The sequence below is a fragment of the Anomaloglossus baeobatrachus genome, chromosome 8 (genome assembly GCF_048569485.1).
Source record: "Anomaloglossus baeobatrachus isolate aAnoBae1 chromosome 8, aAnoBae1.hap1, whole genome shotgun sequence".
Classification (NCBI taxonomy): Eukaryota; Metazoa; Chordata; class Amphibia; order Anura; family Aromobatidae; genus Anomaloglossus; species Anomaloglossus baeobatrachus.
Genome location: NC_134360.1, coordinates 173,938,461 through 173,957,717, shown reverse-complemented (window position 1 = coordinate 173,957,717; position 19,257 = coordinate 173,938,461). Strand labels below are relative to the sequence as shown.

Sequence of the window (19,257 nt, the reverse complement as noted above, 5' to 3'; positions counted from 1 at the left end):
GAGTAATTGTTCCGGTTCCCGCCCGGGAACGGTTCAGAGGTTTCTACTCAAACCTCTTCCTAGTCCCCAAGAAGGACGGTTCCTTCCGACCCATCCTGGACCTCAAGCTTCTCAACAAGCATGTTCAGGTGCGGCGCTTTCGCATGGAATCTCTGAGATCGGTCATTGCCTCAATGACCCAAGGAGATTTTCTAGCATCCATCGACATCAGAGATGCCTATCTGCATGTGCCTATTGCGGTTTCACACCAGCGTTGGCTACGCTTTGCAATCGGAGAGGAACATTTCCAATTCGTGGCTCTCCCCTTCGGGTTAGCCACAGCCCCTCGGGTATTCACCAAGGTCATGGCAGCAGTGGTTGCGGTCCTGCATCTCCAGGGGTTGGCAGTAATCTCCTACCTGGACGACCTTCTAGTCAAGGCCTCATCCAGTGCAGACTGCCAGCGGAGTGTTTCGCTCACTCTCGCCACGCTTGTTCAATTCGGGTGGCTTGTCAATCTGCCCAAGTCCACTCTGACCCCGACCCAGGAACTTATGTACCTAGGGATGCAATTCGAGACTCTGCCGGCACTTGTGAAGCTGCCCTTAGTCAAACAGCAGTCCCTTCATCTGGCGGTGCGCTCTCTGTTGAAGCCCCGCCGTCATTCCATCAGGCACCTCATGCAGGTGCTGGGTCAGATGGTGGCGTCAATGGAAGTGGTTCCCTTTGCCCAGTTCCATCTGCGTCCTCTGCAGCTGGACATTCTCCGCTGTTGGGACAAGCGGACCTCTTCCTTGCACAGGCTAGTGGCTCTGTCGCCGCAGACCAGGAGCTCTCTTCAGTGGTGGCTTCGGCCCCTCTCTCTGTCACAGGGACACTCCTTCCTGACTCCGTCCTGGGTGATTCTCACCACGGATGGCAGCCTTTCCGGCTGGGGGGCAGTATTTCTCCACCACCGAGCACAGGGCACTTGGACTCCGTCCGAATCAGCCCTCTCGATCAATGTGCTGGAAATCAGGGCTGTTCTTCTAGCTCTCGTGGCCTTTCACCACCTGTTGGCGGGCAAGCACATTCGAGTCCAGTCAGATAACGCGACAGCGGTTGCCTACATCAATCACCAGGGCGGGACTCGCAGCCGCCTGGCAATGTTGGAAGTTCAACGAATCCTTCAGTGGACGGAGGACTCCAAGTCCACCATATCCGCGGTCCACATCCCAGGCGTAGAAAACTGGGAGGCCGATTATCTCAGCCGTCAAACCGTGGACAGCGGCGAGTGGGCCCTTCATCCGGCAGTGTTCAGATCAATCTGCCGCAAGTGGGGCACTCCGGAAGTGGATCTAATGGCATCCCGGCACAACAACAAGGTTCCGGTTTACGTGGCTCGCTCCCACGATCCTCAGGCCTTCGCAGCGGACGCGCTGGTTCAAGATTGGTCCCAGTTCCGTCTGGCCTATGTGTTTCCCCCTCTAGCTCTCTTGCCCAGGGTTCTGCGCAAGATCAGAATGGAGGGCCGTCGGGTCATAATCATTGCCCCGGACTGGCCCAGGCGAGCTTGGTACCCAGATCTGCTCCGTCTGTCCGTAGAAATGCCGTGGCATCTCCCGGACCGCCCAGACCTTCTCTCTCAAGGTCCGTTCTTCCGCCAGAATTCTGCGGCTCTCAGATTGACAGCGTGGCTCTTGAGTCCTGGATCCTGACTGCTTCAGGCATTCCTTCCGAGGTCATCTCCACTATGACTCAGGCTCGGAAGTCTTCCTCGGCCAAGATTTACCACAGGGCTTGGAAGATTTTCCTGTCCTGGTGTCGCTCTTCCGGCCATGCTCCTTGGCCGTTTTCCTTGCCGACCATCCTGTCTTTTCTTCAGTCCGGTCTACAGCTAGGACTGTCCCTCAATTCCCTCAAGGGACAGGTGTCGGCTCTGTCGGTATTATTCCAGCGGCGTATCGCCCGACTGGCTCAGGTGCGCACCTTCATGCGCATCTCACATCATTCCTCCTTACCGGCGGCCTTTGGATCCTTGGGATCTTAATCTGGTGGTCCTCACAGCTTTACAGAAACCCCCCTTTGAGCCTCTTAGGGAGGTTCCCTTGTTTAGACTTTCACAGAAAGTGGTCTTTCTGGTGGCCATAACTTCTCTCAGGAGAGTCTCTGATTTGGCTGCGCTCTCTTCGGAGTCACCTTTTATGGTTTTTCACCAAGACAAGGTGGTTCTCCGTCCGACTCCGGACTTTCTCCCTAAGGTGGTATCTCCTTTCCACCTTAACCAGGACATTTCATTGCCTTCCCTTTGTCCGGCCCTTGTGCATCGCTTTGAGAAGGCGTTGCATACCTTGGATTTGGTGCGGGCGCTCCGAATCTATGTGTCACGCACCGCCGCTTTTAGGCGGTGCACCTCACTTTTTGTACTAACCACGGGTCAGCGCAAGGGTCTCTCGGCTTCTAAGCCGACCCTAGCTCGTTGGATTAGGTCGGCCATCTCCGATGCCTACCAGCATTCTCAGGTGCCCCCACCGCCAGGGATTAAGGCGCACTCGACCAGAGCTGTCGGTGCCTCCTGGGCTTTCAGGCACCAGGCTACGGCTCAGCAGGTTTGTCAGGCTGCCACTTGGTCTAGTCTGCACACCTTTTCGAAGCACTACCAAGTGCATGCTCATGCTTCGGCAGATGCGAGCTTGGGCAGACGCATCCTTCAGGCAGCTGTCGCCCACTTGTGAAGATAGGTTTTGCCTACTTCTCAGTTTTGGTTATTTCCCACCCATGGACTGCTTTGAGACGTCCCATGGTCTGGGTCTCCCATAAGGAACGATGAAGAAAAAGAGAATTTTGTTTACTTACCGTAAATTCTTTTTCTTATAGTTCCGACATGGGAGACCCAGCACCCTCCCTGTTGCCTGTTGGCAGTTCTTGTTCCGTGTGTTTCACCGGCTGTTGTTGTAGACAGAGGTTCCGGTTTTTCCGAGTTTTACTCTATCTCTTCTTATGGGTGGATGTCCTCCTTCAGCTTTTGCACTGAACTGGTTAGATTGTCATCCAGGGGGTGTATATAGCCGGAGGGAGGAGCTACACTTTTAGTGTAGTACTTTGTGTGTCCTCTGGAGGCAGAAGCTATACACCCATGGTCTGGGTCTCCCATGTCAGAACTATAAGAAAAAGAATTTACGGTAAGTAACAAAATTCTCTTTTTTATTGGTGTTGGGAGAAGACGCCTTCAAATATGAGAGACTCAGGGCAGTTTGCAAGACAAGAATGTTCAAAAATTCCAATTGAGAAGTGTAAGAAGCTTGGCGATTGTTATGGGAAGTGAGTGATTGCAGTTATTTATTCCAAAGGACGTGCAACCAAATATTAGGTTGAGAATTCCAACTATTTTGTCCAGCCCATTTTTTGGTTTTGTGTGAAATTAGGTCCAATTTGACTTTTTTCTCTGACTTTTTTCTGTTGTTGCAATACATAAAAAGGAAATAAATGTGTGTAAGTGCAATAGTTTTCTGGGAGAAATACTTCATATTTGGGAACAATTTCGAGGGTGGCAACACCTTCGGCCATGACTGTATATATCAGAAATATGTAGTTAAATAACATACTTTTATCATTATGATAGGGTGTAAAATGGTGTGAAGCATCATACTGTCTTTACACCGTTAATTTTTTGTAAATTTAACTTAAACGCATGAAGCTTCAGGGAATGAACAGCATAGGCCGTAATCAGAGCTAATGACTGGCATTGAACATGTTAACACCTTTTGTCGCTCTTGGATTCTGACTTTTGATTTTCTGCGTGGGATAATGTACCATGATTGCATGTGACAATACTATTATGTCATTGTACTAATGACTATCAGAAGAAAGATTTGACACATAACTATAATGTGGAGGTACTATATATAAATATATTTCCCATATATGTCTGCCATTATACATTATCAGAAGCAGAATTTTCAGATCAGTTAAAGGGAACCTGTCACCAGATTTGGTGACTATAAGCTGCGGCCACCACCAGTAGGCTCTTATATATAGCACTCTAACATGCTGTATATAAGAGCCCAGGCCGCTGTGTAGAGCGTAAAAATCACTTTATAATACTCACCTAAACGGTCGGTTCGGTGCAGATGGGTGTGGCAACTCCTGTTTCGGCCATCTTTGTCCTCCTTCTTCTGAAGCTGCAATGCATGACGCGTCCTACGTCATGCACACAGGCCGGCATTGAGGTCGTGCACAGGTACACTTTGAGTTGCCCTGAGCAGCGCAGATCAAAGTATTGTAGTGCTATTATAGATCAAAGTATTATAAAGTCATTTTTACATTCTACACAGCGGCCTGGGCTCTTTTATACAGCATGTTAGAATGCCATATAGAAGAGCCCACTGGTGGTGGCCGCAGCTTATAGTCATCAAATCTGGTGACTGGTTCTCTTTAAAGTGAATCTGTCAGGTCCAATATGCACAGCACCACGAGCAGTTCTGGGTGCATATTGCTAATCCCTGCCTAACTCTCTCAGGCTATAGTAGCATATTAAAGAGATCTTTAGAAAAAATATTTCTAAAGATCCTTTATGATATGCTAATGAGCGCAAGGACTAGTCACAGGCATTATTTCCCTTGACTAGTCTGCCGTCTTAGCATGTTAGCACGCCCACAGGGGCGTGCTAACACGTTATTCCATGCCCATTGCCCAGCATCATCGGCGGTGACGCACGTACCTGTGTCCATTGGCACCGCTTCAGAACGTTGGGTTTACGCTCAGTGCACATGATCAGAAGTCCCGGCACTTCCGGTCATGCGCACTAGACCTCTCTGAAGCTGGGACGCATACACCTGGCTTCATAGTGTGCGTGACCGGAACAGCAGTGACTTCTGATCATGTGCAATGAGTAGTTGAGGGAAATAACACCCTTCCGACTAGTCTCTGTGCTCATAAGCATATCATAAAGGATCTTTAGAAATACTTTTTCTAAAGATCTCTTTATCTATGCTACTAGATACAGTGACGGTTAGGCAGGGATTAGCAGTATGCACCCAGAACTGCTCGTGGTTCTGGGTGCATAGGGGACTGACAGGTTCACTTTAATCATGGCGAAAATTGAGCACTGTAGTGACCTCATTGTTATCACTGGCATGAGTACAATAAAAAAATCACTCCTATATAGAAGACACTTACAGTAGGTGATAACCTTAGCTTAAGTCCTCCCCCTCCCTGCGCAGTGACCAACGCATAGGTGACCGAGCATGCCCACAAAACTACCGTGAGTCATTTCCAGGCTGCAGGTTCTTATAGTTCATGTGGCAGCTGTAAATCAAAGCTCTAAACGCTGTTAACAGCCGCTCGGTAGGATGGCTGACTCTATAATCATGTACAGAAATTAAAATGACAAGATCTACAGTAAAAAAAATAATAAAAATAAATGGATTTGTATTACTATCTGGTTTAACCCCTTAACGACCCATGACGTACTGGGTACGTCATGGATCGTGTGCCGGTAAGCCCCGCCCCCTGCTGCCGGCAGGCGGCGGCGATCCGCGCACATATCAGCTGTTATCAACAGCTGACATGTGTGCCTGCTAGCTGCGGGTGGAATCGCTTCCACCCGCGGCAATTAACCCCTTACATTTCGCTGCCAAAATCTGGCAGCGATATGTATATGGGCGCCGCCATGACAGTCACTTACCCCGCCCCCACCGGAAGTCACGTGACATGATCACGTGACTTTCGGCGGTTGCCATGGTAGCACAGGGTCATGTGATGACGCCTGTAGCTAACATGACTCACTTCCTGTCAATGCCGGAATACAGCCGGCATTGAAAGTGAAGCAGCAAATCTGCAGTTCTCAGCTCTGTAGCTGAGATCTGCAGATAGTGCAAAGCGATCGGATTGCTGATCGCTATAGCACCCTAGGGGGACTAGTAAAATAAAAAAAAAAGTAAAAAAAAAAGTTTTAAAAAATTTAAAAAAAATGAAAAAACCTAAAAGTTCAAATCACCCCCCCTTTCACCCCATTGAAAATTAAAGGGTTAAAAAAAATAAAAAATACACACATATTTGGTATCGCCACGTTCAGAAATGCCCGATCTATCAAAATATAAAATCAATGAATCTGATCAGTAAACGGCGTAGCGGCAAAAAAATTCCAAACGCCAAAATTATGTTTTTTGGTCGCCTCAAATTTTGCGCAAAATGCAATAACAGGCGATCAAAACGTAGCATCTGTGCAAAAATTGTACCGTTAAAAACGTCAAGTCGAGACGCAAAAAATAAGCCATCACTGAGCCTCAGATCCTGAAAAATGAGAACGCTACGGGTTTTGGAAAATGGCGCAAAACGTGCGCCACGTTTTTTGGACAAGCTTGTGAATTTTTTTTAACCCCTTAGATACAAGTAAACCTATACATGTTTGGTGTCTACAAACTCGCACCGACCTGAGTCATCACATAGATACCTCAGTTTTACCATATAGTGAACACAGTGAATAAAATATCCCAAAAACTATTGTACGACCACACTTTTTTTGCAATTTTTCCGCACTTGGAATTTTTTTGCCGTTTTCCAGTACAATATATGGTAAAACGTATGGTTTCATTTAAAAGTACAACTCGTCCCGCAAAAAACAAGCCCTCATATGGCAAGATTGACGGAAAAATAAAAAAGTTACGGCTCTCGGAAGAAGGGGAGCAAAAAACAAAAACGCAAAAACGGAAAGTGCCCGGGGGCTGAAGGGGTTAAATAAGTAAAAAATGATAGATGATGCACTTCTTTTAATAAAATTTCAATATAGGGTTAATTAATTTAGAAGGGAAAAAACAAAAGAATCCAAATAGTGGCAGTGTCTTCCATAGCCATATGCATGTTGTGGGCACAGGGAACCAGCTCTATCACATTCTGCAATAGGTTAGTTAATAAATGAGTAGTTAATGGAGTGTAAAGGCTTCCTAAATACAGACAGGATGGAGAGCGCCAGCACTAAGTACAGACAGGATCTATTACATCCACACCTATGGAGAGCGCCAGCACTAAATACAGACCGGATCTATTACATCCACACCTATGGAGAGCGCCAGCACTAAATACAGACCGGATCTATTACATCCACACCTATGGAGAGCGCCAGCACTGAATACAGACAGGATCTATTACATCCACACCTATGGAGAGCGCCAGCACTAAGTATAGACCGGATCTATTACATCCACACCTATGGAGAGCGCCAGCACTGAATACAGACAAGGGGTCTTTGAATGACAACTTGAGTCTGTGCCATGTCTAAAAAAATCAATGCTTCCTGCAGCGCTGACTGCTCTCCAGCCCACCGCTTCCTTTCTATGGAAATTCCCATTATGCAGCTGAAATCAAGCAGATTATTTTCACACTAGAGGGAAATTTTATTACAACATCAGATATTCAGGTTTACACAAAATGTCATCCCACCTATATATCAATGAGTAAAAAAAACGTAATCACTTGTAGACTTTCACTCCCCCACATATTGTTCTGTTGTGTACAAAATATTTCCTGTGGGGTTTTTGCTGAGCTATTAACTAGCCTCATGGGTACATAGCCATTTTGTGGAATCAGGCAGCATTTAGGAGAAATCAGGTTTTCTCCTGGCAGATTTCCCAGCTTTTACTATTAGGGTCAGCACACACGGCGAGTAATACTGAGCGAATGGAATGCGATAAAAAAATCGCATTCCACTCGGACCAATATTACTGTATGGGGTAGCTCCTATGAGCGATTATTTTCTCAGCCCTAATCGGACCGAGACAACAGTTGCAGCATGCTGTGGGAGTAATGTGATCCTGTTTCACTCGCACCCATTCAAGTCTATGGGGGGAGAGAAACATCACATTGCACTCGCAGTACACCAGTTTAACGCGAGTGCAGTGCAAGAATCACATCAGCCGGCAACAGAGGATAGAGGGAGATAAATCCCTCCCTCCCCTCCGCAGGGCCGGCCCGCCTCCCGCAGCTGTGGTTTAATCACACCACACTCTCATGATTCACCGCATGACACTCGGCTCCCGCTGTGCTGTGAGCATGAGCCCAGTGTCATGCGACACTCGCACTAATACCTGTGCAGCCTCAGCCTACTTTTAGAGTAAATAAACAGATCAGTGCGGTATGTGTTTATTATTATAAACCTTTTGTATGGAATGGCGTAGTGTTCTACCCTATCAGATACGGTAAATATATACATACCCATTTCTTCCGTCCCAATGGAATGTAAACGACACTCTTTTGGCTTCTGTCAGGTGAATGGAGCCCTATGGATACATTTAGCATACACGCCAAAAGCTTTAAACACTGTACACATTATCAACTGGATCTCTTAGTCCTGATTGGACTGGTGTATTTATTTTCTAAATCTGTCTCGGAATGACTATATAACTGATATTGACATGAGCATATTCTAATTTCTTTTATGCAGTGAGAGCACTCTACAGCATGGGCCATAAGTATGGATACACTCTGGGTGTGCCATAAGTATGGCTACACCCTGATAAAAAAGAGTAAAGTTGAATTCAAAATGGCGGCTTTGCAGATGCCCACCATGGGCGTCACCCGAACTCAAATGTTTTGCCCCTACCATGTACTAATATGCCACAAACGGTAAGGTGATATCAGCAACCACTTCCATTTTATAAGGGTGTATCCATACTTATGGCCCACCCTGTATATTTATGTGCCTTCCATCCAGCTGCAGCTTGTACTGAGCAGTGTTAGATTTTAGCAGCAGGGAGGAGGGACACTGAGGAGCCGTCAATAGGACAGGATGGTTGGCTATTGAGTTAAACTTTGGAATTTAAAGCTATTTAGACATTATTTTTCAAAGTAAATACACCAGCCCCTTCCAATATGTGATAGTGTATGCAGTTTGCAGTTTGAAATCCGGTGCCAGCATCGGTATATACACAAACTGTGTACCCAGCTGGCCTGGTAAAGTGCCTCCTCATGGTATATGGAAATGTACTAATATATCAGTAGTTTTTTTCTTTATTGTTTCTGTTGCATGAATATGTATACACTGTATAAACTGGGAACATAACTCGGTATTGTAATGTGTGTGCATGCTGGTGACACTCATTAAATGTGTAATACATTGTCTTGTACTTGCTTTATTAATTGCTTGTATTTGAGCTCCAGCATGTCATCAGTTCATGTCATTTTCCTGCATGTTCATCAGCTGTGTCAGTGCACCAGGGTCTGTGATATCCCCCCTGTTTTCTCCTCTCAGTTATTCTGTAAATTCACGGTATGCCGGCTCACTTGGGAATCTGAACTCTGCTCTGGAGGAGATAGACAGCACCCGCAGCTCCTCTCCTTCCCGCCCCAGCTACTCCCCGGCTCACCCCTCCAGCTTGTACCCCTCCAGTCCTCATGGGCGAAGCCAAGGCGAGCTGAACAACAACCGTAACTGGAATGTGTCTACCGCTGGCAATGATTCATACGGATCCTTCCGACCCTCATACACAGGCCTCACCTCCTCTGCACGTTATCTGAGCCGCTCTATTCCTGTAAGTGTCCTTATATTGCACCCTAGCCTCCACCAGGCACACGGCAGTCTGCTAACAACTGGTGGCGCTCATTCATTCCTGCCTATGCTTAACGCTTCCCTGCCTTGGGTTTCTTCTCAGCTAACATAGTCATGCAGCTTTGCTTACCTGGCAACATGTTTTATGCATCTATGTTGGCTTTGGATGACAGATACAGGAGCAGATATTGACTAATCCGAGCGTAAAGACGACTAAACGGTTATTTTTACATTGTAATGTTGTAAAGTAAAAACTTACGCTACTAAAACGTATTACATCTGTCAATAGGGGGCACCAGCCTTATACTAAATGTGCACTCATATTTAGAAAATAGCTACACTATATCATAAAAGTGAGTACACCCCTTACATGTTTTTTTGTTTTTTTTTTAAAAAATTATATCTATTCCTGTGGCAACACACTGAAGATATGACATTTTGATATACTGTACAGTAGTCAGTGTACAGCTTGTATAACAGTGTAAATTTGGTGTGCCAGCTAAATAACTCCACACAGCCATTAATGTCTACCACTGGCAACTAAAGTGAGTACACCCGTAAGTGAAAACGGCCAACTTATGCCCAATTAGCCATTTTCCCTTCCCAATCCGATGTGACTCATTATTGTTACAAGGTCTCAGGTGTGAATGGGGAGCAGGTGTGTTATATTTGGTACTATCGCTCACACACTCTCTTATACTAGTCACTGGAAGTTCAACATGGCCCCTCATGGTAAAGAATTCTCTGAGAATCTGAAAAAAGGAATTGTTGATCTACATAGAGATGGCCAAGGGTATAAGAAGATTGCCAACATCCTGAAACTGAGCTGCAGCACGGTGGCCAAGACCATACAGCGGTTTAACAAGATCGGTTTCACTTCGAACAGGCCTCGCCATGTTCAACCAAAGAAGTTGACCTCACGTGCGCAGCGTCATATCCAGAGGTTGTCTCTTCAAAATAGATTTATGAGTGCTGCCAGCATTACTGCAGAAGTTATATGGGGGAGGTCAGTGCTGAGACCATTCGCCGCACGCTGCATCAAATTGGTCTGCAGGGCTGTTGTTCCAGAAGGAAGCCTCTTCTAAAGATGATACGCAAGAAAACCTGCAAATAGTTTGCAGAAGACAAGCAGACTAAGGATATAAATTACTGGAACCATGTCCTGTGGTCTGATGAGATCAAGATAAACTTATTTGTTTCAGATAGTGTCAGCCGTGTGTGGGAGCAACCAGGTGAGGAGGACAAAGACAAATGTGTCCTGCCTACAGTCAGGCATGGTGGTGCCAGAGTCATGGTTTGGGGATGCATGAGTGCTGCCGGCTGTGGTGAGCTGCAGTTCATTGAGGAAACCATGAATGCCAACATGTACTGTGACATCCGGAAGCAGAGCATGATCCGCTCCCATCAGAAACTGGGTCGCAGGGCAGTATTCCCAAATGATAATGACATCAAACACACCTCCAAGACGATTATTACTTTGCTAAAGAAACTGAGGGTAAAGGTGCTAGACTGGCCAAGCATGTTTCCAGACCTAAACCCTATTGAGCATCTGTGGGGCCTCCTCAAGCGAAAGGTGTGCAAGCTCTCTAACATCAACCAGCTCTGTGATGTTGTCATGGAGGATGGAAGAGGATACAGCGGCTCCTGTGAAGCTCTAGATAACTCCATGCCCAAGAGAGTTAAGGCTGTGTTTTAAAATAATGGTGACCACACAAAATATTAACACGTTAGGCACAATTTGGCCTTTTTCAATTACGGGTGTACTCACTTTTGTTGCCAGCAGTTTAGAGATTAATGGCTGTTTGATGAGTTATTAAGAGGATACCAAATGTACACTGTTATACAAGCTGCACACTGACTACATTGTATCAAAGTACCATATCTACAGTGTTGTGCCATGAAAAGATATAATAAAATCTTTACAAAAATGTGAGGGGTGTACTCACTTTTGTGAGATACTGTTTGGTTTATTTAGGAAGTACTAGTTAATGGATCAGATTGCATTTTCCCGGGGTCCCGTGACTAGGAGATTTTAAGGATGTGCTTCCTCCAGATGATGACAACCAAGCAGGCTACACAGTGAGAAGTGATTTCCTCCTTGCACCTCAAGGAAGAAAGATTTTGTAGAGCAGGAAAATGGCACTTAAATAGTTGATGCGTTCCTGAACTCTGCGACAATACTTTGTTCAGGAGAGAAAGTGAGAGAAAGTGGGTAAAGCAGAACCCTTTATTAATGTAGACTATAGACATTTACCATTGAAGCCTTTAACCTAGAAATTAAACCATCGAGTAAATATTTAAATTAAAGGGATTTTCAACTAAACTCCTTCCCAATCACCACATTTCCCAAATGTGAAATAATAATAGCTATACCTAGCCTCGGTGCAGGCTCCGGTCCAGGAACTTGTGTGACATTACGTCACAGGAGCCCTGCAGCCGGTCACAGGAGCCCTGCAGCCGGTCACAGGAGCCCTGCAGCCGCTTCACTCTTTCTTCCTTCAGATATAATTGACATTTGGTGGAAGTCAGAGAGCAGCAGCAGCATCTCTCACTTCTATCCCTATGTTACATTAGTGGATACATACAGTTTAGAAACGTGTATATATATTGTCAGGAAACCCCTTTAAAGTAAATTTGCCACATCTAAGAGCATAATGTGGGGCAGAGATCTTGATTCCAGTGATGTATCACTTATTGTGCTGCTTTTATAAAGTTTGGATAAAAGCCGTGTTTTATCTGCTGCAGATCTACCAGTTCACTGAATGCTGAGCGCTGTATAACCCCGCCCACTCCACTGATTGCTTGTGTACTTTCTATATAGGCAAAAAGCTGCCAATCAGTGGTGGGGGCGGGGTTATACAGAGCAGGAGGATTACATGGCAGTGGATTTACTAGTTCTCTAGTGATAATCATGAGCTGATAAAACAATGATTTTATCAAAACTACAGCAAGCAGCCTAGTAAGTGACAATTGCTAGAAACAGGTTCTCCGTCTATATTGTGCTGCTCTCAGATTAGTTGGCAAAACCTGATGACAGATTCCCTTTAGTGTGTGTAAAATGTAAGATGTTAACCTACATTGATTTTACACAACTATTTCATAGTTAGCAAATCCTTAAAAGCATTCTCCTCCATTTCTGTTTAGTTTTGTCAGTGTAAACATTTTACTGGACCTAAAATGTCCAATTAGTGTATCATTGTTCCCTCTGCTTCCCTCCAAAGCCCCCCGCCGCCACTCCCCACGTCTGGATTGATTGTGGTTCTGCTGGATAATGACTATGCATCTTTTTTTTTCTTCCAGTCCCTTCAGTCTGAATCTGTTCAGTTCTAAAGGCGCCCACGCAGCTGTTAACCCTTTTCCCGCCATGAATCCTTTGCCGTGGAGAAATGAAAGTGGAATAAAAAAAAGGAATCCATTGTCCAGATAGCATTTGAAGCTTAATGAAAGCATGATCACTACCCACTACTGACGTATATTGCTCTGCTACTGACTGTTTGGTTTTTTTTAATCATCTTTGATTTTTATTTTAAATGGACTGGATTTTTATATTGAATTTATTTTTTTTGTAGAATTCAGTACTGATTTGTACATATTAGGTTTGCAAATATGAATGTACTAATAAGGTATGTTTAGGTGTATGTACATATATATAGTATATCCTGATTCTCTGGCACATGTAGGACCAAATAGATAGAATGCCAGATTATTGACATTGTCAGTACATAGCAAGTTGGCAGTGTTCTGGTGGGAACCTCAGATTTCAAGTGCATGGTGTGAAGACAATTGCTGGAAAATACTTACCCCGGTTCTGTCGGCTCTGTCTTCAGGATCCAGTGCTTTGGGTCCAAAACTTCCCTCTGGTATACTGCCTGTGCACCAGCGGAATAACCTTGATGTAATTAGGAAACGTATCAGTATAGGAAGGCTTCTTTCCCAGCCTCCCTGATCGTAAAAGGCTCCTTGTAATGCAAGCTAAGACTATTGAGTGAGGCTATGTCCATATGTCTGTTCGGATAGGCTAGTTTCACACTTGCGTTGTGCGGCATCCGTTGCATTGCGTTGTGTGACGGATGTAACGGATGCGTTGCATATAGTGGCACAACTGATGCGACGGATGCTGCAAAACAACGGAATCCGTTGTAGCTTTTTTTTCAACAATTACTAAACTGAGCATGCGCAGTTGTGTAAAAACGGATGCGTCACAGGAATCCGTCAAATGACGGATTTCGCCGGATTCCGCCACCATAGGCTTCCATTATAGAAACGATGGACGCCGATGGAATCCAGCACATTGCGTTTTTTTTATGCTCAGGGAAGCACAGAAAAACGCTACATGCTGCGTTATTTCCACCCGGCGGATGCAACACAAGACCATCAGTCACAATGCGTCGTCCATACAAGTCTATGGGAAGCAGCGGAATCCGTTAACCGATTCCGTTGTTTTCCAAAACGGCGGATTGCGACTAAAGGAAAAAAACGCAAGTGTGAAAATAGCCTTATTCTATCAAAAAGTGTGTATAAGGTCACATGCAAGAAATATTTAACAAACCCATAGAAGGCACATGGAAATGACTAAGTAGTGTATGTATAATATACGGTAAAACATCACAAATTATATTGAAATTGTATCAGATAAAAAAGTTTAAAACAATTATAATGAATGCACATAATGAAAAAGAGATGGGACAACCAGAAAACCTATACAGTTGAACCTTGGATTACGAGCATAATTGGTTCCGGGAGTGTGCTCTTAAACCAAGTTACTCTTATATCAAAGCGAATTTTCCCATAGGAAATAATTGAAACGCAGACAATTCGTTTCACAACCCAAAAATATTTACTGTATTTATACAAACTTATTACAGTGATACAAAGTAATGTCCTGTATTCATATAAAATGATTACAGTACACTAAAACAAAATACTGTACAGTAGTAAAAAAAACATAAAAATAAATTAAACTGCACATTATAGAATTGTTGGTGTGCGAGAGGTACTATACAAGCAATGTGCTGTACTGGTTAGCAGAAAGAAAGTACAATACTGTATTCACAAATGCAAATTGATAGACATGCTATATAGTATATACTGTACAATTGTATACAGTACATATGTACAGAAAGTTTCCTCCAGAGTGGGTCAGAACGTGGTGAAAGGACAGAACCGGAAGTGTGCACAGTGAGTATTTGCTCTTTTTGCAAATCATTGCTCTTAAACCAAGTTATAAATTTAGAAAAAGCTTTGCTTGTCTTGCAAAACGCTCTCAAACCAAGATACTCTTAAACCAAGGGTTCCACCGTATATGTATGAGGCTGGGCACTTACTGAAATAATAGCACAATTAAAACAATTCAAGAAAAAGCCCAAAACAAAGCTAGTAGGTCTATGCTCAATGCATTTATCAGGGGAGTGTCGTTACACTTGATTCCCAGCCCCTGACAAAGCATGTTGTGCGAAACGCGTGATGGATGGGCAAGAAACCTTGATCCCTTATTTTAATCAGATCTATGTCTGTGAATTTGTGTTTACTATGATCTTCTGGCTATCATTATCTTGACTTTATAATTACATATCTATGATTATTATATGTATTCATGATATATTGTTTTCACATGGTAGCCTTTTTTTAACGTTATTGCTTTACAGCTGCTATATTATGGTATGTATACTTATACATAGACCTATTACCTTTGTTTTGGGCTTTTCTTGAATTGTTTTGGTTCTGTTACTATTAGAGAGGAGCGAACCTGAGGTTTGGGGTTTGTGCCAAACACAGACTTTGCAAAAAAAACAGAGTTCGAGTGCTTTACATATGAACACCACTCATGTGATCATCGCTATGCTGGGGTAAGCTCGGTGCTCAGGCCAATGTGAGCCACTTGTAGTGTTTAAACGGCTCTCGCTGAGAGTATCAACAGATGTAGTGTGCACCCCAAAAAATTGGGAAAACCCTGCCCATCTGCCCCCGTAAGTGATCGGTTTATGGCTGGCTGCATGTGTTCGGAGAACCGAACTGCCCAATTAGTGACTTCCATTGGGGTTCAGGTCAAGTCTGGGTCCCAAATCGAATTTTATCTAAAGTTCGTCTGAACCCATCGAACCGAACTTCTACAAGTCCACTCATCTCTACTATTTCTTTATGTGCCCAGCCCTGTACATATATAAGGTTTCTGGTTTTCCCACCTTTTTTCTTTGTGTAGATTCATTTTAATTGTTTTCAAATATTTTTATCTGATGCATCTTCAATAAAGTTTATGTTTTATATTATATTCATACTTCTTGGTTGTTTTAATGCCCCCTTTGTGGGTTTTCCATTTTATAAACAACCAGATCTCTTGCATCAATGATGCTAAAGGAAGCGGATGAACCCCGTTGATTTTTGCGGATCTGTCCGGATTCTATTATTTAATACGGCAGAAGAAGTTCTTCGTGCAGTACTGTCTTTCTAAAAAAATGAACTTCATAATAAACAATGGATTAATTTTGCTGCAATTTGCATAACTGAAGCAACGGATAACTTACTTAATCCGTTTGTCTGTTCCTAAAATGAATAAATAAATGGACATGTGAGCAGAGCCTTAAGGCTGCTTTACACGCAACGACATTGATAAAGAGATGTCAATGGGGTCCCGGAAGTCGTGACGCACATCCGGCCTCGCTAGCGACGTCGTTGCGTGTGAAATGCACAAACGACTGTTAACGATCAAAAAAACTCACCATATCGTTGTTCGTTGACGCGTCGTTCCATTCACGATTATCGTTGATAGCAGGACAAGGTTGTTCGTCGTTCCTGCGGCAGCACACATTGCTCCGTGTGATACCGCAGGAGCGAGGAACCTCACCTTACCTGCGGCCGCCGGCGATAAGGAAGAAAGGAGGTGGGCGGGATGTTTGGCCCGCTCATCTCCGCCCCTCCGCCTCTATTGGGTGGCCACTTAGTGATGTCGCTGTGATGCCGCACGAACCGCCCCCATAGAAAGGAGGCGGTTTGTCGGCCACAGCGACGTCGCTAGGCAGGTAAGTATGTGTCACGGGTGTAAGCGATGTTGTGCGCCACGGGCAGCGATTTGCCCATGTTGCACAACCGACGGGGGCGGGTACGCTCGCTAGCGATATCGATAGCGATATTGCTGCGTGTAAAGTGTCCTTAAGACTGTTTTCATAACACTGTAATATTGGCCCATTTTAGCATCTGTGTCTTATGACTGTAATATCTGAACCTTCTGAAGTTCAGCTAAAGTGAACTTAGATGACCACGATTTATGTCCGGTTCAGCTAAACCAAGGAAGATTTGGGTATTACGGCCTTATGTACAATTCCGCTACTGATCGTTACAATCTGGCATTCCGGCTGTTTTTCACTGTGTGTGTATATTTATATATCTATATATTTTGTATATTTATATATAATGTATGTCTATATAGTATATATTTATACTCACACGCATATATATATGTACAATATATATATACATTCAGTAGATAGATAATGGTTATATATTATTGACATATCTTGAAGTCTATTTTCAATTTTAGAAATTCTTTGTAACCAAAAAAAATCAGAAGATATATTTTTCTGTCTAGAATCATATTTTTGTAATAATGTTTGCTGTGGATTATTCTTTACCTGCATTATTGGTGTGGGTACATTTTATATAAATGCAATATTAGGGCAGTTGTATAATGAACAAATGGGGAAAATGGGAGGATAATCTGTAACTTTTTTTATAGAATTTTTATAAAATATTTAGCAAACACATGATATGCATCCTGGGACATGGCGTTCAGATCTAGTGTAGTATTCCTATTTTGTGTATTTTTTTTTCCTTTTCCAGGCAGTTACATTGTTTGTTATAGTCCTGCCTTACAAAGACAAATGTGTATTAATAACATGGTGTAAATGGATTAAATGTGCCTTAAGCCAGAGACTCGTTCAATTAAAACTAAAGTCATTGCCTTGAGGTTACTGAACATTTGCTTTATTCATATCATGTTATTAAATATGCAGCTTATTTATGATGTAACTTATTGAACTGTCAGCAATAGATTCCGGGCTCTGGACAGTGGCTGTCAAATATATCCTTCGATTTAATCTCTAACATTCAATTTTTGGTCGGTTTAAATGTAATAAATTGTTTGAAATTAGAAAAAAAATTTTTTTACTGGACATAGCACCTCTATAGGCTGAGTCTAGTATTGCAGTTCATGTCAACATGGCCATTTCATATTTACTTCACATAATAGAAACTAAAAAGGTGGTTTTAAAATGCCGCAGGTTACTGATTGTTGATCATAAAAGACTGTTAGGCGGGCTTTGCACGCTGCGACATCGGTAACAATGTGTTACTGATGCTGCAGCGATAGTACCGCCCCCGTCGCACGTGCAATATCTAGTGAAAGCTGCCGTAGCGATTATTATCGCTACGGCAGTTTCACACGCACATACCTGCCGTGCGACGTCCCTCTGGCCGGCGACCCGCCTCCTTCCTAAGGGGGCGGGTCGTGCGGCGTCACAGCGACGTCACACGGCAGGCGGCCAATTGAAGTGGAGGGGCGGAGATGAGCAGGATGTAAACATCCCGCCCACCTCCGTCCTTCTCATTGCAGCCGGCGGCAGGTAAGGTGATGATCCTCGCTCCTGTGGCTTCACACACAGCGATGTGCACTGCCGCAGGAGCGAGGAACAACATCTCACCTGTCGCTGCACCGGCATTATGGAAATGTCGGAGGCTGCAGCGATGATACGATAACGACGCTTTTGCGCTCATTCATCGTATCAAAAAGGTTTTACACGTTGCGATATCGACTGCGACGCCGGATGTGCGTCACTTTCGATTTGACCCCATCGACATCGCACGTGCGATGTCGCAACGTGCAAAGCCGCCCTTAGTCTCTTTTTATATATACAGTGCAGACCAAAAGTTTGGACACACCTTTACATCTCTAGAACGAGGAGGAGAGGAGGAGTTAAGAGGAGACTTTGTGCAGCAGGCCTTCATGGTAAAATAGCTGCTAGGAAACCACTGCTAAGGACAGGCAACAAGCAGAAGACACTTGTTTGGGCTAAAGAACACGAGGAATGGACATTAGACTAGTGGAAATCTGAGCTTTGGTCTGATGAGTCCAAATTTAAGATCTTTGGATCCAACCACCGTGTCTTTGTAGAAAAGGTGAACGGATGGACTCTACATGGCTGGTTCCCACCGTGAAGCATGGAGGAGGAGATGTGATGGTGTGGGGGTGCTATGCCGGTGACACTGTTGGGGATTTATTCAAAATTCAAGGCATTCAGAACCAGCATGCCTACCACAGCATCTTGCAGCGGCGTGCTATTCCATCCGGTTTGCGTTTAGTTGGACCATCATATATTTTTCAACAGGACAATGACCCCAAACACACCTCCAGGCTGTGTAAGTGCTATTTGACTAAGAAGGAGAGTGATGGGGTGCTACACCAGATGACCTGGTCTCCAGTCACCAGACCTGAACCCAATCGAGATGGTTTGGTGTGAGCTGGACCGCAGAGTGAAGGCAAAAGGGCCAACAGGTGCTACGCATCTCTGTGAACTCCTTCAAGAATGTTGGAAAACCATTTCCGGTGACTACCTCTTGAAGCTCATCAAGAGAATGCCAAGAGTGTGCAAAGCAGTAATCAAAACAAAAGGTGGCTACTTTGAAGAACCTAGAATATAAGACATATTATCAGTTGTTTCACACTTTTTTGTTAAGTATTTCATTCCACATGTTTTAATTCATAG

The 19,257-nt window shown here is 44.2% G+C and overlaps 1 protein-coding gene across 2 annotated transcripts in view; it reads left to right on the top strand.

Moving 5' to 3' along the window:
• Window positions 1–17,958, top strand: part of CDC14A (cell division cycle 14A) — a 182,813-nt gene extending 164,855 nt beyond the window's left edge. Inside the window, exons 15-16 of one of the 2 annotated variants that reach the window (XM_075322218.1) lie at window positions 9,206–9,485; window positions 12,803–12,925. In XM_075322218.1, coding sequence (XP_075178333.1) covers window positions 9,206–9,485; window positions 12,803–12,832 — 310 coding nt within the window. In that variant the 3' untranslated portion in view covers window positions 12,833–12,925. Of the gene's footprint in view, window positions 1–9,205; window positions 9,486–12,802 lie in introns of both variants that reach the window. The other variant, XM_075322219.1, reaches the window with a different exon arrangement.
• The last annotated feature ends 1,299 nt before the right edge of the window (window positions 17,959–19,257 follow it).